Source organism: Ascaphus truei, chromosome 7 (genome assembly GCF_040206685.1).
Source record: "Ascaphus truei isolate aAscTru1 chromosome 7, aAscTru1.hap1, whole genome shotgun sequence".
Lineage (NCBI taxonomy): Eukaryota > Metazoa > Chordata > Amphibia > Anura > Ascaphidae > Ascaphus > Ascaphus truei.
The window spans coordinates 37930541-37951060 of record NC_134489.1 but is presented as its reverse complement, the minus strand read 5'-3'; the positions used below and the strand labels follow the sequence as shown (position 1 = coordinate 37951060).

The 20520-nt window shown below is 47.0% G+C and overlaps 1 protein-coding gene across 2 annotated transcripts in view; it reads right to left on the bottom strand.

Moving 5' to 3' along the window:
* The window catches only part of COPA (coat protein complex I subunit alpha), a 35831-nt gene that overhangs the window by 10431 nt on the left and 4880 nt on the right, over positions 1-20520 (bottom strand). The window contains exons 7-23 of one of the 2 annotated variants that reach the window (XM_075607742.1): positions 19104-19213; positions 18194-18293; positions 17457-17504; positions 14469-14604; positions 14043-14125; positions 12848-12998; positions 11800-11866; positions 10718-10793; positions 8627-8709; positions 8247-8386; positions 7915-8000; positions 6822-6960; positions 5979-6141; positions 4714-4860; positions 1721-1910; positions 464-559; positions 289-377 (exon numbers count right to left, since the gene is read on the bottom strand). In XM_075607742.1, the coding sequence (XP_075463857.1) occupies positions 289-377; positions 464-559; positions 1721-1910; positions 4714-4860; positions 5979-6141; positions 6822-6960; positions 7915-8000; positions 8247-8386; positions 8627-8709; positions 10718-10793; positions 11800-11866; positions 12848-12998; positions 14043-14125; positions 14469-14604; positions 17457-17504; positions 18194-18293; positions 19104-19213 (1904 nt within the window). The remainder of the gene's footprint in view (positions 1-288; positions 378-463; positions 560-1720; positions 1911-4713; positions 4861-5978; positions 6142-6821; positions 6961-7914; positions 8001-8246; positions 8387-8626; positions 8710-10717; positions 10794-11799; positions 11867-12847; positions 12999-14042; positions 14126-14468; positions 14605-17456; positions 17505-18193; positions 18294-19103; positions 19214-20520) is intronic. The other variant, XM_075607744.1, reaches the window with a different exon arrangement.

Here is a 20520-nt window from a genome sequence, read left to right as displayed (position 1 = left end):
CGTTGGCCACCCCTGGCATATTAGATCAAATCTACAAAGCATGGTGCCAAAGAAAATGAATTAACTTATTGAACAATTATTGGGTATGGTAGGTTATTGTCAATGAAATGCATCATTTGTAATGTATACTACACTAAACCTCTACGAGAGAAGCAAGCCAAGATGCCAAGACCTCCTTTCAGGGAAAGGGCTAAAATGGATTATTTTTCCCCTCTCCCCCCCCCCTTTTTTTGTTGGTATAGTCGAAGATTCCCTTTTTAGATCGCTAAAAAAAAAAACCCCACTTACTATTTCTTTTTCCAGGTCAAAGGTCTCCTTCAGATTCTCTTCTTCCTCATTCACGCCGTGGGTGGCAGCAGTGAGATATGCCAGAGACTCTAACGAGGCAAGGAGATTGGATACTTAGCCCCGGAAGGCAATGGACAGACACAGGTTGCACGTGTAACAGGACAACACCACTTACTCTGTCCGCAATTCTTCAGAATCCTCACCCTTTCATCCACATCTCCCAGGTACAGGGCGTTCTGGTACTGCCCGCTCATGTCCTTACGGATCTCAGCTTTCACACGAGAAAAAGATGAAATGCAAAATGTATGGATACGTAACGTACAGGTGAACAGCGTTTTGGCTCAATACTGAAGGCGATCTGGATAGCAACAGGTGATAATTGTTTGTTCTTGTATAGCGCTTCTAGTTTTACGTAGCGCTTTACAGGGATATTTTGCAGGCACAGGTCCCTGCCCTGTGGAGCCTACAAACTATGTTTTTGGTGCCTGAGGCACAGGGAGATAAAGTGACTTGCCCAAGGTCACAAGGAGCCAACACCGGGAATTGAACCAGGTTCCCATGCTACACACTCCGTGCCAGTCAGTGTTTTTACTCACTGAGCCGCTCCTTCTCCCGTGGAAACTTCACACACAAGTGAACAGAAACACATGCAACAGCAGAAGGATTAATTTAACAAGTTCAGCATTTCTGAGCCAAGAAAGTAATAACTTTAATAATAAAACTATTAACTATTTCATATAGCGCTTTTCTCCCAATGGGACACAAGGCGCATCACAAATACAATATAGTACGAAGTACGCAGTACATGGGAATGTTAGACAGAGGCTGTCCAGGTGAGCTTAATCTCTATGGTTTTGGTGCCTGTAGCGGTAGCACAGTAATATCACATTGCTACAATTGTTTAAAGCACAAAGAACTGAAGGAGCATGAAAACTATCACTTAATGGGAGAGATAATCACTACCCATTTCGGAGACACACCACTCCCTACAAGTCTGTTCCTTCTTCCATCTTCAAAACATCAGTTTACACCAGGGGGGGGGCAACTCCAGTCCTCAAGGGTCCGCAACCGGCCAGGTTTTCAGGATATCCCTGCTTCAGCACAGGTGGCTCAATCAGTGACTGAGCCACTTGTGCTAGAATAGGGACTGATTGCTCCAGCACAGGTGGCACAGGGATATCCTGAAAACCTGACCTGTTGGTGGCCCTTGACGACTGGAGTCGCCCACCCCTGGTTCATACCGATTATCCAAAACTGCAGTGCAAGAGGATGATAATGAACGGTCCTGAAGAACAGGAGCCTTGGTGAGACGAATGGCGCGGAAGACTTTCCTTCGCCAGAACGGATCTCAGCCTCTTCAAGCAGAATGTACATGGAATTGTCACCCGGAGGATTGCGCCCTTTTGTATTATCCTCGTGCAGTCGGGCTTACCGATTTTCATCATCTTGCGCAGCTTCTCCAGGTTGCCGGTGATGAGGTAGAGGAAGGAGAGCTTGTCGAAGTTCTTGGTACGCTGGTAACACATCTCCACGATCTGGTGGTTCCCCTGCAGCAGGGCCACCTCCCCCAGCTTCTCCCAACAGTTCTTGTCGTCCAGGGCTTTGGCCGCTTCGAGAGCGATCTGCCGAGGAATGGAAGAGAAGCCGTCGGAGAGGTGCAAAGATAAACCGCCTACGGTATCCAACACATGGAGTTGGACTGACAGAAGGTTACCACCGTTTCCATGCACTAGATCAAATTTTGTGTTAAGGAACCCTATAATTATACTGTCAAATTCTGCGGACCCCGACCCTCTCTAATAGCGCGTCAGATCAGATGCATTGTAAGGTACCCCAACCCTCTCTAATAGCGCGTCTGAGATCAGATACATTGTAAGGACCCCCAACCGTCTCTAATAGCGCGTCTGAGATCAGATGCATTGTAAGGAACCCCAACCCTCTCTAATAGCGCGCCTGAGATCAGATACATTGTAAGGACCCCCAACCGTCTCTAATAGCGCGTCTGAGATCAGATACATTGTAAGGACCCACAACCGTCTGTAATAGCGCGTCTGAGATCAGATGCATTGTAAGGAACCCCAACCCTCTCTAATAGCGCGTCTGAGATCAGATGCATTGTAAGGAACCCCAACCCTCTCTAATAGCGCGTCTGAGATCAGATGCATTGTAAGGAAACCCCAACCGTCTCTAATAGCGCATCTGAGATCAGATGCATTGTAAGGAACCCCAACCCTCTCTAATAGCGCGTCTGAGATCAGATGCATTGTAAGGAACCCCGACCCTCTCTAATAGCGCGTCTGAGATCAGATGCATTGTAAGGAACCCCAACCCTTTCTAATAGCGCGTCTGAGATCAGATGCATTGTAAGGAACCCCAACCCTCTCTAATAGCGCGTCTGAGATCAGATGCATTGTAAAGAAAACCCCAACCCTCTCTAATAGCGCGTCTGAGATCAGATGCATTGTAAGGAACCCCAACCCTCTCTAATAGCGCGTCTGAGATCAGATGCATTGTAAGGAAACCCCAACCGTCTCTAATAGCGCATCTGAGATCAGATGCATTGTAAGGAACCCCAACCCTCTCTAATAGCGCGTCTGAGATCAGATGCATTGTAAGGAACCCCAACCCTCTCTAATAGCGCGTCTGAGATCAGATGCATTGTAAGGAACCCCAACCCTCTCTAATAGCGCGTCTGAGATCAGATGCATTGTAAGGAACCCCAACCCTTTCTAATAGCGCGTCTGAGATCAGATGCATTGTAAGGAACCCCAACCCTCTCTAATAGCGCGTCTGAGATCAGATGCATTGTAAAGAAAACCCCAACCGTCTCTAATAGCGCGTCTGAGATCAGATGCATTGTAAGGAACCCCAACCCTCTCTAATAGCGCGTCTGAGATCAGATGCATTGTAAGGAACCCCAACCCTCTCTAATAGCACATCTGAGATCAGATGCTTTGTAAGGAACCCCAACCCTCTCTAATAGCGCGTCTGAGATCAGATGCATTGTAAGGAACCCCGACCCTCTCTAATAGCGCGTCTGAGATCAGATGCATTGTAAAGAAAACCCCAACCCTCTCTAATAGCGCGTCTGAGATCAGATGCATTGTAAAGAAAACCCCAACCCTCTCTAATAGCGCGTCTGAGATCAGATGCATTGTAAAGAAAACCCCAACCCTCTCTAATAGCGCGTCTGAGATCAGATGCATTGGAAATTCTTCTGTATTTGGTACAAAACGTCATGTACCTGTTTAATCTTGTAAATGATAATAAATCAAAGTAAAACCCTTCTTTCATTTATAGCGTGCTTTAAACTAATTTTTTGAATGACTAGATTTATATTAGTGGCTGTTTAAAGGAGCCATCCAAGCCAGCAACATTTTTTTTTTTTTTTTTTAAAGGTTGTTATTTTATTTTTAAATATAGAATTGAAGCAGGGGGTCTCCGGAGCGGAACACCATTCATTTCAGCTCCGGGGACCTCGTACATCCGAAGATACCTCTGAATTAAGTGCCGGTAGCCGCTCCGGCTCAGGAAGCTGGGCTTTAAAGTTTAAAGCTCCCACGTCACATGGTCCAACAGGAAGCCACACTGATGACGCCGCCACAGCTTCCTATTGGCTTGCAGCGCGGGACATCACTTAAGAGTGGACATATTTCAACCCTGGTAACCAAGGAGAGCAGTTACTGGCACCTAACTCGCAGGTAAGTATCTCCAGAAGCAGGGGGTCGCTGGATCTGAAATTAACAAGGTTTTTCTCCGGGGACCCCCTGCATCAATCCCATACATATATATATATATATTTTTTTAAAAATTGCAAAAAAAAACTGCCACCTTAGCTTGCTGCTTTAAGGGAGATCGGTGTCCTTGAGGAAGGACGGCTCCATTCATAGATTGCGCTATACGGTTTTGTATCTGGTGGGCAAGGCAAGCATCTTTTTTTGGACAGGAAATAAAAAATAAATATATTATTATATTCTATCCCTCACTTCTGTTTACCCCACTCTTCATTTTTATTTTTCTACAATGTTTAGCTATGATACCTTATAGTCGCCTGAACAGGACAGGGTTTTGTCCGAAATTCAATATTATTTCAGATCTGATAGTTTTTATGATTTTCTCATGTAACAGAAGGATATTTTTATCTGTTCGTGCGTCTAATGAAAAGCTCAATTAAATGTTTAACCGGATAAAATAAGGGGTTAACCCAGGTGTTTTCAACTTCAGTCAAGACTCCTTTCTCCTCCCCCCCACCCCCCCAACAGATCAGGTTTTCAGGGTAACGCTGCTTCAGCACAGGTGGCTCTGTCAAGGACTGACCCACCTGTGCTGAAGCAGATATCCTAACCAGCTGACCTGTTGGGGGGTCTTCAGGACTGGAGTTGAGAACCCCCTGGGTTAAGCGGTTGCCTATCCGACGCTTCCTACTTCAATGTTTCCGCACTCCAGTGCCAGGCCGAAACGAGTCTTCTCGTCCTTGACGAAGTGCAGTGCCACCTCAGGGTAACCCTTCTTCTGGAGGTAGGCGATGATGGACTGCCCCACCAGCTTGGCGTTCCTCACCATGTGCAGGACCTGAAATGGCATGAGAGAAGCATTACATTTCCAACTTATGGCTAGTGCAGGTGGATGGAAACACCCAAAAGTAACCAGACTGGCACTATTGCAGTTCAATGAATAAGTGCGCTACACAAGCATTCTGCATGGTACAGGTTTTGCGCAGCTATAAGGCGCTGTTTTTCCCCCCAGTAAAGTACATACTCTGCTTATAATCGGGCCCCACCCACCTTGCAAGCCAACGCGCAGACGGATGTATGAGATAGGAGGGATAATAGAGGAAGCTCGACTTGAGGGGCCTGAAGTAGCCAAGTTGCTTGTGGCAGGAAGCTCAAACCGGGATGCAGGTAGAGACGCACAGACAGAGACAGAGAGACGCACAGAGAGAGAGAGACGCACAGACAGAGAGAGACGCACAGACAGAGAGAGACGCACAGACAGAGAGAGACGCACAGACAGAGAGAGACGCACAGACAGAGAGAGACGCACAGACAGAGAGAGAGACGCACAGACAGAGAGAGAGACGCACAGACAGAGAGAGAGACGCACAGAGAGAGAGAGAGACGCACAGAGAGAGAGAGACGCACAGACAGAGAGAGACGCACAGACAGAGAGAGACGCACAGACAGAGAGAGAGACGCACAGACAGAGAGAGAGACGCACAGACAGAGAGAGAGACGCACACAGAGAGAGAGACGCACAGACAGAGAGAGAGACGCACAGAGAGAGAGAGACGCACAGACAGAAAGACAGACAGACACAGAGAGACAGAGGGACAGAGAGACAGCGTGTAAACTGTTTCCTTTCCAGCTGTTTCTAAAATTAGGTCGCCTTATTTTTGGGGAAGCCCTATATAAAATCGGGCAAATACAGCAATTCCCCTGCACTGAATGCGTGCAACTGGTGACAGCTTCGTTTCATTTTCTGAGTTCCAAATCTGTGGATCGTCTTGCCCGGTGCCTAGTTCAAGTTGTATAGAGGTGGAATTAGATTCCCTTGGACAGATAAACCTATATCTGACAGAAAAAGACCTAGAACGATATTACACTGCTAAATCAGGCTCCACCACCGCAGGCTGGCTGATAATGCCAATGTACCTCCATACCATCCTCCTGCAAGCATGGACAACCTCTTACCTCGTCGTACTTCCTGTTGATCAGAGCCATCTTAAACTTGAACTCTGTGGGGTCGATGGTGAGCACCCGAGGTCGGCACTCCCGGTCCAGGCAATACACGTTGTTTCCCTTCACACGCGTGATGTAAATGGGCAGGTCCAGTGTTCGAATGATACCGTGATCTCTGTAACCGAACCAAATACGCAGAGAGATACAGCTGTGATACAACTGGATCCAGTCATGTGCATACCATCAACACGTCCCAAATACCGAGCGGCGTGCAATACACTGTACATACAGTCTCTACCAGTAACACCTGGGTTATACAGACATGCCACACTTTAGAACAGCTGCTTCCCGATACCGGAGAAGAACATGCAGATATATCCATGCTTAAGCGTCATTTTGGTTATGTCCACTAGGGCAAAAGTTAATATAAAATTTTTCAAGAGGACATTGAAGAAGCAATCCAAGCCGTTTATGATATTCTTCCTCGGGTTAAAGCAGGTCGTCTCCGGAGCTGAACCCCATTCATTTAAGCTCCCGGTACCCCCTCCCCCCTAGAGAAACTTATCTTGGAAAGAGGTGCAGGTATCTCCTGCAAGTTTAAAGCTCACGCATGGCGTAGGAGCTTTGAAAAACCGCCATTATGTGAACCCTGGCAGCCGAGCCGGGGGGCTACCGGCACCCCCTACGGAGGCAAGTATCTCTGGAAGCAGGGGGTCCGCGGAGCCGAAATTAATGGGGTTCAGCCTCCTGCTTCAATACTACGTAAAAAAAAGAAAAAAAACCCCGCTCGTTTGGATTGCCGCTTTAAAGACAGAGCTGCGGCAGTTGGAGCTCCTCCCATTGACCGCGGCTTACCCGGTGGTTAGCGCGTATTTGATGTGGTTGCTGGTTGTGTAGATAAACACTCCGCTCTCATCCCAGGCTCCGCTCTTCACCCGGATGTTCTCATGAATGTTGCAGAGAGAATCCAGCTTCCTGTTGCAGATCATGATGGCTATAGGGAGGAGGCGAGGATATATAACTACAATAACCAAGCACCTTCGTCTCATCCACTATCATGTACTTACTAAACAAGGTACACATTTAATACACGCCAATTCCACAACTGGGAAACTACAGTATGAGAATCAGACATACAAAAAGGAGGGAGAATTCCTGGCCTGAAGAACTTACACTCTAACGTATGAATGTGTCATATAGAGAGTACAGAGTAGAAAGGTTAATGGGCTTAAAAGTGTGTATAAAATGCAAACTAAATCACGACGACACAATATAACTACAGTATTTAATTGTAGGACTTTTACTGGTGTCTCTTGAAAGACACGCAATGTCGCACCACATCAGGCGCAGTGTAATGTTTCAGGTTTAAAGCCAATTACCAGCTGCAAAAACTGAAAGCAGCGAGGAGGAATTCAACCAACAGCAGAGGGGATGGGCAGAGGGGATGGTACCAGCCATTCATCTCCATGTTACTATTAAAAAACAAACTTCTCTAATAACTCAATTGTGTCTTGTCTCATGCTGCTTAAAAATAATGGGTGCTTTTTTGTGCATGGTTTAGATGCACCCAGGGCCGATGCAAGGGTATTTGGCGAACCTTCAACCATATGCCCCCTCCCTAAAAAAAATGTTGTTTCCGGAATCGTTTGTATGTTAGTTGGACTTGCCCGACACAATCCTTTCCCTACCTATCCCCTCATTCCGTTTTTCAACCCCCCGCCTGTTTTTGCCTCCCCCTCCACTGACCTTAATAGCCGTTCTAGCTGCAGTGGAGGCAGAGGAGAGCAGCTTGCTCTGCTCCCGCCCATCAACATGTGCCACCCTGGGCAACCGCCCCGGTCCTGGATGCACCAAACAGAGTTTACAACCTCCCGATGGTGTGCAAGAGACTGCTTTAGCCGAAGCTGTGGACTGAACACATTATGCAGCACAGAAGCAGGAGCCTTACCGTGCTTGGCAAGAAGAGCCACATGCGACATATCAGAAGACCAGATAACATACTTCACTTTGGAGATTTTCACGGACGCCAGCGTGCTGCACGGGTAGATAAACATGCGTTGGAACCGAGGTTTCAATGTTGCATTATTATAACCTAGATGACCATATACAAAGTGTATACTCCCATATTCTGCTCAAACTGGCACTGAAGTGACCATGTTCCTCGCCATCGCTTGGATGGAAGTTGGCCTTCAACTGACTAGCTCATACAGTACAGGACAAAAAGCCTATTCCACCAGCAAGAATAGCCCACAATGCCTCAGCCATCTGCCCGACCCGTACCGCTTCTGCTGCACATCAAACAGAGTGATGGAGTCGGAGTCCCTGAGCAGCAGGTTGCCGGTTCCGGAGTAGAAAATCTCATCGCAGTTAGGCACCTGGACCTTTTTGGTGATCTCGTTCTTCAGGTTCTTGATGAGGATCTGCAGTGGGAAAGAAGAGAGGACCGGTGCACAGGTTACCAAACAGAAAGAGGAAGATGTGAGTGAACGAGCCCCCCGCCTCCCCCAGCATATGTATCAGTCGCACTGTGCTGGCTTTGGTGGGGTGCGGATAGTTATGGCCATTAGTGCAAAACAGCGACGCTGCTTGCCGTCACAGACACAGCAGGCGAAAGCACACACACCCCAAGCACACGCACCCCCCCGGAGGCAGAGACTCACAGAATGCATGCGATCCAGGACTGCAAATCTATTCCTTGCTACCCACACGGCTGTCAGACCAGACGAACGCTTCCCTTCCGGGGCTGAGGAGAGAAAGCAAACTCAGTAGCTGTGCAAGGTGTGAATGTGCGGCCATCTCTTGGGACGCACAGAAATAAGGAGATATTCTAGGGTCACATATATTGCAGGTACTATTTTTTTAAGCTCTGCCCTAACAGCAGGGACTTCCAACGTGTGTATCCTTCCAGTATTGAAAAAAACAAAAAAACCTTATAATGTCATAATACACCAATCTTTTCTGAAAGAGCGCTCTTTTCCTAGTATGAGATCATTGCTAATAATCTAGCTGGATGTGTGGTGCTGCTCAGCTCCAGTCTTCAAAACCCCCTAACAGGTCAGGTTTTAAGGATATCCCAGCTTCAGCACAGGTGACACAATTTGTCCCTGCTTAGGCACAGGTGGCTCAATCAAAGGCTGAGCCACTGGTTGAGCAACTTGTGCTGAAGCAGGGACTGATTGAGCCATTTGTGCTGAAGCTGGGATATCCTTAAAACCTCGAGATAGAGGACTTGATTTGTTCCCCATGTCAAATAAAAAAATCTTCTCTGGCTTAATAAAAAGTCTAGACCACCTGAGATTTACAAGAACCCGTGATATCCTTTGCCTGTAATCTCTGGGATTCCATCAAAACCAAGTTCCAACTAACCGATACCTCTTCCCTCATGCAACCCCTATTCCCGGACCCCTCCCTTCCTTTCTACACAGGAAACCCGCACTCCCATACCTGGGTTCAAAAAGGACTCACAAGAGTTAAGGATATCCTCACCCAAGGGAAAGTCCCCCCATTCGCTTCGTTACAAACAAACCATGATATCCCCTCCTCCGAATTCTTCAGATTTCTCCAGGTTAGGCACTATATCCAATCAGTCTACAAACCAAGCAAACCCCAGGCTTTAACTTTGTATGAGGACTGGTGTCTACACCAGCCCCACACAAAGGGCATTATCTCCAGAATATATATCACAGTCTATCCTCTATCAAGAACAACCAAACCCCCGATAACTATATGGTATCCTGGGAAAAGGATCTTAACGTCTGTATAGACCTCGATATCTGGAAAGACATCTGGGAAGCTGCTTCCAAAAACTCATCGTGCGTTGTGATTAAGGAGAATATTTACAAGTTAATATTCAGATGGTATATGACTCCTGCCAGGCTGCACTCTTTTCTCCCAGGTGTTTCCCCTCTGTGCTGGAGTGGTTGTGGTGAAGTGGGGAATATACTGCACATATTCTGGTCATGTCCCAAAATCCAACAAACATGGACGGAAGTGTTCATCTTAATACACAAGATACTAGAAATCTCTGTCCCACACGACCCAGTATATATATTGCTAGGAAAACCAATGGCTAATATCTGCAAAAAAAAAGCTAGAGTAATATCCCAAATTGTAAACGCTACACGGTGTACAATTGCCAAAAATTGGAAACAACCGGCCCCCCCATCCTTAAATCAAATAAATAACAAAATCTGGCATATAGTCTATATGGAAAAACTCTCAGCCTATCTGAACGGCTCTACCTCGCAATTCTCTGAGATTTGGGCTTCTTGGTTCCGCCATGCAGGTATATCCCCATATATAGACTAGAATACTTTTAACAGAGCGATACATGTGGTATTTAAATTGTTGTGTACAGTGCTATATTGGTACAAATGCTATCCCTCCCCCCCCTCCCCGATCTCCCTTTTCTCTATTGTTCCACAACCAGTTTATTTGTATTACTGTATACCCCCTTTTTTCTGTGTTGTATGTTTTGTTTACCTTAATTTGTGTGTACAAAAACGCTCAATTAAAAATTTAGGGGGTCTTCAGGACTGGCATTGAACACCCCTGCTCTATGGTAAATAAATATAACGGTTTTACATCACACCCGTAATAGCAGTCCCATTTCAGTGACGCCATTCTGATACAGGTTTCAATAAACATCTGCTTGTTTTATGAAGCATCTCACGTGTGCGTTATATGGCAATCGAGTGCTAGGTTGAATCCACTTATCTGGGTGAACCAAAACGCAAGTGCCCGGCTCTTACCATCAGGATTCTGGGAGTCCGTATCCTTGGGGATTGTGTACAAGTCATAGGTGCTGTTCTCCAGGTTACTGGCTCTCTGCGTGAAAGGACACTGGACTTTAGGAAACATTGCCCTGGTATTAAGAGCAATTTTATAGAGGTCGCCTTTCTTTTTAACCTTTTGCTGCCGTTTTCAGAAATTCATTTAAATCCCGATGTTAAATTCTACGGATTGTTAAAAAAAAAATAATAATAATTGCACTCTGGAAGATTAAAATGGCGACTGCCTCTGACACTCATTTAGACATTAAGACAGCATAGCTTGACATGGTCATAAGCTAATGTCAGTGCATATATAAACCCAACGGCAGGAGTGGCTTAGTGTCTAAAAACACTGACTGGAAAACAACGACAGAGGTTGAATCTGAGGACAAACCTGGCTCAACCTGGGGTCAGCTCCTTGTGACCTTGAACAAGTCACTTTATCTCCTTGTGCCTCAGGCACCAAAAAGAGATTGCACGCTCAACCTGGGCCGGGACTGTGTCTAACATTTCTACGTGCAGCGTACCACGCGCTATACTGTAATTGGGACGCGCTTTGAGTCCCATTGGGAGAAAAGCGCTATATGAAATAAAGTTATTATTAACTTGAACTATCAGATTATTTCATCACTGCTGATTTTTATTATATGGGGGAATTCCCGCTTTAAACTGGAAAAGCCCCTCCAAATTAACGAAAATCTCGCTTTCCTTGCATATATACTTCCATTTCCTCTTCTCATCCTGTTCCCACACTTTCTAATACTTTGCTATTTTTCTGCCAACAAGTAATTGGCTAATCCGGTTGGGTCTTAAAATGGTGCAGGAAATCCTCATGGGCAGCGTAGGATAAGGGTGGAGGAAATACTTGCCCCCATTCATGGTCCTGAAGTAAAAGGAGTGTGTGATTCATTTCCAGAGAAACGGAGTTTGCCGAATCTCCGCTTTACGCAGGTCTTAGGAAAGTCAGTCTGACTGCTCAATGCTTTACACAATTATGACGCGTGGTCAACCGCGAGGGATTGCGCCTGTAAGGGCCGATGATTGCCCTTCCAGCTGCTCACCGTGCACAGCAGGACGGCGTTCTCAGCCGGATTGTACGACATGTTGAAAACAGGAAACTTGGAGCCGCTGAGGGTATAAAAATAAAAAAAAATATTTATTTAAAAAATAAATAATAATAAGATATACATATATAATCAGACCGTTCAAATGGCTGCACCTTCAAGTAGTTAATGCCCTAAAAGGCGGTTTCCGGGCTTGGTTAAATGAAAAAACAAAAAAAATTAGAAAAAATAATTACTATAAAAGTTTGGTTTTCCGCGACCAAATGGCCACCGGCGCTTCACCACGACTTAGACCGCCGCCGGGATCTGCAGCTGCTAAGGTAAGAGCCTAAACTCCCTACCCTAGGCCTTATCCTAAAAAACCCTAACCCAGGGGTGCGCAAACTGGGGGTCGCAAGATTTTCCAGGGGGGGGGGTGCGGTGGTTGCCTTAGAAGTGGCCAGTGGTGGCGGAGGGTCAGTCTGTGGCCGAAAGGTCCCATTCCGACAAAAGTGACGATATTAAGTGTTTATTGTCTCAGAACACAAAAGGTCAACCGGCATAAAACATGTAATATCATCACTTCTGTCCTGTGTCATGTTCCTGATAAACCGTATACGATTTGGATCGGACAGGGAAGTACAGAAGACAACGATAGTGGATATATTTGCTCCCCCCCCACCCCCCCTCTTTTTATATGTGGTTTGTTAATCTGTATGGTTTTCTGCCCTCGAATTCTCCGCAGAATGTCACGTTTGTAAACATCCGGTGGCGTGAGATACTTTTCTATTTCCGCTATGGGGACGTAACATCACTTATCGGATTACCGCCACCAGCTCCAGTTTAACGAACGCAGAACTGATCATTAAATACAAGAGGAATAAAAAAGGAAGCACACAGAAAGTAATGCAGCCAATGACTGAACAGCGCTCGAGTCTTGACCAATTTCCCCAACTCTTCTGCTAGCCCACGCTAGTGGTCGTGTGATTAACCACACAGGGGCGAGCGGAGAATCAGGAACACTGTGCCCACCTGCCTCCGACCCCTGATCCCACCAACGCCTCACCTTCTCAGCTGCATGACGGCTACATCCTTGGAGCTGTTGAAGTCCAGCTGGCGGAGGAAGCGGTCCTTCACGTAATACAGGATGTTCCCGTGGACTGCGTAGGCCGGGCGCTCTCTCTCCAGCTTGAATACGATCATCCCTCCATCATGCCCTGGGAATAGATACAACAATGGAAACATGATATGGAGTGCCGGAGTCTATTTCTGGATGAGGTATTAGCATACATTGAAAAAGTTATGGTGGGTAAAAAAAAGTGACAAAAAAAGTTCCAACGTAAGGTGTGCACTATATAAAAAGATCACTCGTGGCGCATTCACTTGTCTCAGACAGATCTGCAACCATGCATTTCCCCATTATCGCTTAGCAAACAGTGCTTCCACTGCAGCCAGGGATTCTGGGTAATGACATGCAAATGGGAACACCAAGGCAGGCAGACATGGAAAAAAAAAAGAGAAATTGAATGCAGCCAAAGAAACCAAAGTTTCATCTGCCACAATGTCTTTATCAAGGTGAGGGTGTGGCAGTCGAAACGTTGGTTCTTCTATTCCTTCACGATTTTTTGGGACTTGCAGGATTTTCCCCGCATGTAGGAGCACCGGCATATTGAATTGTGAGACCCTTAGGAAGTGCGCCGGCAGAACTCTGTTTTCTGTAATGACGTGCAAATGAGCACAGTGTGTCACTCATTACTTCTTACCCATTTTAACATGGAACCCTATAAAGCTTCTGCCTGCCGTATTACAGCTTTTTCAGCACAGCCTGGGTTAAAGAAGTGCAGAGCCAGTAACCCTCCTCACAGACAGATTGTTATATAGAATTTGGAAAAGGGAGATTATGTAGTTAGAATCCAAGACACCGGACTTAATAATGCACATTGAGGATGCAATAATGTACGTCACACAAATAACATATAGTTTCAAAGCGGAAATATAAGAAGCTGCAGAGAAGTCAGAGCAGTTATCTAAAAAGCAGGAGGAACGCCGCCGCCCAAATGCAATAAACTGGCGGTTTATCGCAATTAGTATAAAGACACTGTGCTTATTTCCATCACCAGCTCTCAGCTTCTGAGCATTATAAAGACGTTCCACAGCACTGGAGGCTGCATGGTCAGGATTTGCATTACTTGCAGCACTGCACTATGTTTAACGAGTTGGCCGGACGAGAACAACACGCGCCTACGTGAGAGAGAGGTTACCTGCGGCAAAAAGGTTGAGATTGGGGTGCGCGGCGAGCACCCAGAAGCGATCGTGATCTCTGCGGAAGGTCTGGACTCCCGTCCTATGGAGAAGAATAAAAGAAAAACGTTATAAAGTGAAGGCCATTCTCTCCAGCCTGGGACATTCAACTGCGGCCGTGTTGACGCTGGACACTTGTTCGTCTGGACATTTCGCCGTGCTTGAGCGGGAGCCGAGGGTATGTAACCCCTAACCTACCTCCGGCGACGGCGAAACAAACTGTCAACAGCTGAAGAGTCCCGATCTGATTCCCTCCACTGTTCACCTTTCAGGCGCCAAAACGTCAACAGTGGAGGGAATGGGATCGCGACATTTGGCTGCGACTGTTCTCTGGCGGTTTTGAAGCCGTGTCTGAACGGATGTGGCTCTGCACGCTCACAGCTCACCTTTTAGACATGTCCCAGACTCGTATGCTCTTGTCCTCCGAGTTACTGAGGATAAGCTCCTGGCGGGGGTGAAAGACGGCGCACGAGACGTTGTTGTAATGGCCCCGGCAAGTGTCGACTTCCCACGCCTTGGACTCTAGAGTGAGGAGAGGGAGTGGGGAGAAAGGCAGTCCTGTTTATTCTGATAGGATACGAAAGCAGAGCTGGACTGCACTGCATTACTTGGGAAAAATACCACCGCAGCAAGCAGGAGACACCCGTCAAACACCATTTTCTGTGTTTATCTTGACATCTGCTCCACTCACAGAGTCACACACTCAGAGACAGAGACACACACACAGAGTCACTAAAGGGGAGGCAACAATACTTTGATTGGGGTCAGCTGCAGTGAACAGGAGGATAAACTGTCACCAGAAGTTCAATGTACATACAGAAATGCATTACTGTCACTATCACTCAGGGGCGTAGCTACAGCCCTTGGGCCCGCACTCTTGGAGGGCCGCTCTCCCCCCCCTGTCGACGTCCCGTCTGTCTCTCTTTGGACGAGACAGGCTTGGGCAGGTAGGAGAGCGGAGGATGCCGGCTGTGGAGTGCAGAGCTGATCACAGAAAGGGAGATTTTCCTGCGTAACCACTTCAGGGCTGCAGGTGGCGCTGCAGAGCACTCCATAGCTGCTCCTCTCTGCATCTCCCGGTTCCGTATGTCTGTGTTGGTAAGTGTGTGTCTGTGTTGGTGTGTGTGTGTGTGTGTATATATATATATATATATATATATGCATGTTTCATGCATTATGTGCATGTATATTTTGTGGTTTTTTTTATATGTTGAATATACATGTGTATTTGTATATGGTATGTGTGTGTTACACTAATGTTGCATGTTTGGTATGTGTATATGGTGTAGTGTTTGTGTGTATATATGGGAGGGCACGGAGGAGAGAGAGAGAGGAGAGAGGATGGGGGGGAGGAAGGAGAGAGAGAAGATTGGGTGGAGAGATGATGGGGGGAGGAGAGATGATAAGGAGGAGAGATGATGAGGGGTATAGATGATGATATGGGGTATAGATGATGATGATGAGGGATGATGACGAGGAGGGATGATGAGATAGAGCAGGGGAGCGCAATCTTTTTCTACTGCGCCCTCCTGCTGGCTGTCCCGCTCTCCGTGCTCCCACCCTACCCTTTACCTTGGTTCCGGCATTCTGGGCGTCACGTTGCCATCGCAATGTGACGTCACATTGCCATGGCGACGCGTCTCCAGAAGCCGTCTGAACCAAGGTTAAGTGAAGTGTACAGTGGCCTTCGCCGCTTCCCTGCCATGTAATTTAAATGACTTCGGGAAGCGCACAGGGCCTCTGTAACCCCGCGCCTCCTGCAGATAATCTCGCCCGCACCCCTGAGATAGAGGATCAGGGAGAAGATTGGAGGGAGGGAGGGAGGGAGGGAGGGGAAAAAAAAAAAAAACTCTAGTCAGTATTAATATTAATGGGGCCCTGAATTTTTTTTGCCCGGGGACCCGGGCATGTCTAGCTACGCCACTGCAATAACTATCTCGCGGAAGATCCCCCAGGAAGCCTGAAACACGGGCAATTAATACATTTCTGTATATAAAAGTGAGAGCACTTGGTTGGACTTCATTATTAAATCACCACTATATGAGGCCGCTAGAATTGCGATAAAATGACCTCTATGTTTCCATGGGATTGGAGATAAAGCCCCTAAAAGTTATCAGGTGCCGAATGCAGACCGTTCACCTACTAATGAAAGGTGCAATCCACTACACTTTATTTATAAACGTTTTTCAAGGTTGGTTTTAATAAACCATTTTAGGCCATATTTACCAAGTGATGCTATTCCATAAAACGCATGGTCCATTTCTACTTGAATGGGCTAAAAAGCATCGTTCGGCGCCGAGAACCGCTTACAGAAAAAGTCCCTTTATGCATTGCACAGTCACCCTCACCATCCACTTCATAATGTTGGACTCCAGAACTAACTGCTCATACTTTTTTGGTGAAGATAAATACCTCTCCGTTACTCTCTCTGTAGGAGATATTGGTCTTGCTGCGTATGCAAGTTCTAAAGAGGAATGTCAACAAAGACATCCGGGTACCTACATGTTTTCAGGGGCGCTTGTCTTCCCTGAAAGTGTTTAGACCAATTGCACCTTTCAGTAGCTGGGGGAGCGCCCGGTTCGACAAAACCGGAGAAGCCTCCATCCAGGGACCTGCTTTCTTAAAAAGACCTGACCTATAACCCCTTTGTAAACTGCTGGAACGATTACAGCGATGCCATGGCCACAGACATATGCAAAGAGGCCCAGGAGGTTATATCCCGACTAACACAGAACGGGTCTCTCTCTAATCCCCCAAAACGCTAAGCAAACAATGATGTTTTAAAAAAGAAAAGAAACTCCATTCCAATGCTGGCACGAGATCACAGTAGTATTATAGCTGTACGGTTGTATGTAACATTAATATACAACTATTGATATTATCTTGTTAGACTACATGCCGTTGTCTAACTAGCGGCAATATTTGAGATTGCATTTGCTTTGTGTGATAATTTGAGTGCAAATACCAGAATCATACATTGCACTAATGCGATATTCAGTTGCAAAGGGGAGCATTGCACCACGGGTGGCCCACTCCAGTCCTCAAGGGCTACCAACAGGTCAGGTTTTCATGATATCCCTGCTTCAGCACAGGTGGCTCAAGCATTTTGACCGAGCGACCTGTGCTGAAACAGGGATATCCCGAATACCTGGCCTGTTGGAGGCCCGTGAGGACTGGAGTTGCACACACCCTGCATGAATCCATTGATGAAGATACAGAGATCCTTTTTGTTTCTGCACGGCCAGGGATAGGCGGCCCGGCAAATCCCAGCGCTCAGAGGAATATGTCTGTATATAAACCGGGAGCAATAATACTACTGAGCTCTGCATACAACACACATGCTTCTGAAAGCACCAACACATGCGATCAGACACCTCTAGGCGTGTCCAACACGGACTGGCCTGTGCTTGGCAGGACAGCCTCTGCAAGATAAAGTGTACAAAAAAAACCATGGTCAATGAAACGTGTGATCACGGGGACAGAAGAGCAGCTCTGATGATTAATGCAGAAATTTTGCATGTGCAAAAAAAAAAAAAAAAAATACTCAATAAGCCCCTCATTTGTATTTGTTTTAAAGTGGCGGATATCTCCAAAGCGCTACAGCAGGGGTTGTCAACTCCGGTGCTCAGGGGCTACCAACAGGTCAGGTTTTCAGGATATCCCTGCCTCTCGGCACAGGTGGCTCAATCAGTCCCAGCTTCGGAACAGGTGGCTCAGACTTAAACTGAGCCGATGATTCAGCCACCTTTGCTGAAGCAGGGATATCCTGAAAACCTGACCTGCTGGTGGTGCTTGAGGACTCTAGTTGGCCCAGCCCATAAAGAAACAAATAATAGATAAAAACATTTACAATTAAAGAGCAGTGGATTGTTGCTTTACTGCACCTTACAGGACTCGAGGTCAGCAAGTACTTTGGCTACACCTGGCACCGCGCTCGCTGCGTTCGCCGCGGCTTTTATCCAAAACAAAGCTACGAGCCGTGAAAACATCAACTTCCCACTGCCGTCCCAGAAACGAGTTACAAGTCCTTCCTGCCCGGCGGCCCCTGCACTTTGCTGCCAGTGAGTACGTTACCACAATTCTGGTACACGGGGGTGTGAGGGGCACCTACCGTTCATCCTCCAGATTTTGACCTGCCGGTCGTCTGCTCCTGATACAATGAGGGGCATGGTGGGGTGGAAGGCGGCCCAATTCACCCCACGGTCGTGCCCCTGAGGAGATATAAGGTAGAGGACGCAGGGTCAGACACTGATGCCATCCTGCAGTTTTCAGCATTGACCCATTAAAGAAGGTGTGGCCAATCCAGTCCTCAAGGGCTATGAACAGGTCAGGTATTGGGGATATCCCTGCTTCAGCACGTGGCTCAATCAGTCCCTGATCCAGCACAGGTGGCTCAGTCGAACACTGAGCCTCTGATTGAGCCACCTGTGCTGGAGCAGGAATATCCTGAAAACCTGACCTGTTGGTGGCCCTTGAGGACTGGAGTTGGCCGCTCCTGCACTAAAGCCAAGTGGCCAAAACGCTTACATCCAAGAAGGTGCGCTGTTAACGTCATACAGGAGGAAGCCGTGTACCAATTAAAAAAAGGATGAAGCCGTGTACCAATTAAAAAAAGGATGAAGCCGTGTACCAATTAAAAAAAGGTCAAAAATGGACGTATCGCACAGAAAAGTGTGCAAAAGATATACATTTAACAGATTCAACATAATATAGGCTAGAAATGGCAAGTTTAGCTTCAAGCGCTCTCATGGTAAGTATGAAATGTAGTAAAACGGTCGACACAGACAGACAGAGACAGAGTCAGAGACAGAGTCAGAGACAGAGTCAGAGACAGAGACAGAGTCAGAGACAGAGTCAGAGACAGAGTCAGAGACAGAGTCAGAGACAGAGTCAGAGACAGAGTCAGAGACAGAGTCAGAGACAGAGTCAGAGACAGAGTCAGAGACAGAGTCAGAGACAGGCAGACAGAGACAGACAGACAGAGACAGACAGACAGACACAGACAGACACACAGGCAGTACCTCCAGAACATGCTTCACAACAGCATCTGTGGTTCCAAACAGATCAACCCCGGTAATTCCACGGACATCAGATTCGACTGCTCCGGGAGAGAGGTTTTTCTTTCTCAGGCCTTCCATGAGGGAAGAGCAGGGGAGGGAGGTTAGGCTGGGAGACTAGGAACATGGCGGAAAACAAACTGGGATTTTATTTCTGGTGGGCAGCCTTACCAACTGCGTGACTGACAGCGAGAGCTTCGCGTCACAAGAGTTCTCCCCCAGCTTCTAACTTCTAGTAACGGACGAGGAAGCCCAGCTGTCTGGGCACCGAGGGATCTCAATGTGCGGTTGCGATTAGAATGTAAACTCTTTACTGATTTATCCCTGCATCCAAGAGCTTACAGTCTAAGGCCCCAGGGTGCTGGGCCTCTCGCACTTCATAAGTGATCGACTTAAGGGACAGGTTATTACAGGGGCAGTGCCTCCTACTCTTTGTTTTTAACAGGTTGGGGACCGGGGCACCCAAACGCCGCTATTTGCAGGTCCGAGACCTCCCTGCTCCCAAGATACTAACCGGTGAAATTAACAAGTTTAAATCTCCCTCAGGGGGAAACAAAATGGCTGACAAATCTCAGGACAATAGAAAGCTGTAACATCATCGCTTGTGGCTTTCTATGTGACGCCCATTTAAATCACCTTTAAAAACCAGGACGTAATACCGGTAACTTCACCAGTAAATAACTTGGGAACTAGGGGGTTCCCGGTTACAAACCTATAAAAAAAAACAAAATGGGGCTTAGGTAAGGGGGTACGCTCCTTTAAAACAATGCACTGCTAGAGTATGTTACAGGGAAGGGTGTAACAGCAAGGCTTTTCCTGCAGGCCTGTGCATGCTTTCTTGCACTGAATGAATGACACATTGAGAAGAGAAAGAGGTTTATGTTTGTAAAGCATCACAACACTGGTGGCCACAAGACCCAGATTCCTTTCAGGCTCAGCTGAACTCCGACCTGTGACACGTACGGAAAATATCTGTGGCTGCACAGACCCAGGGAGAGGACACGTGGGATGGACCAGCTTACTGTCCCGTTCATGGAAACTTGGGGGAGGGGAGGGGGGGGCAAAGGGGGGAATGGAAAGTGGATTAATACATTAGGCACACGTTGCTGATGCCTGTGTTATAAGAATGAATGAGTCAGGGTGTGAGTCTGCAGCATGGCACAAAACAAACGTCTGCGGAAGTTATACAAACAGCTTCATTCAAGACTGGAGAGAAACGAAAACCAAGAGATTAGAAGCAATGCAAATCGGGAGCACGGAACCCAGATTGTGTGGTTCTGACGACCCTCCTATTAAAAAGCCAGCAGAGAAATAAATTACCTCCTTATTGGAACATTTGGGGTTTATTTTAGAATGGGATGCCTAATAATGTGCTGCAGTT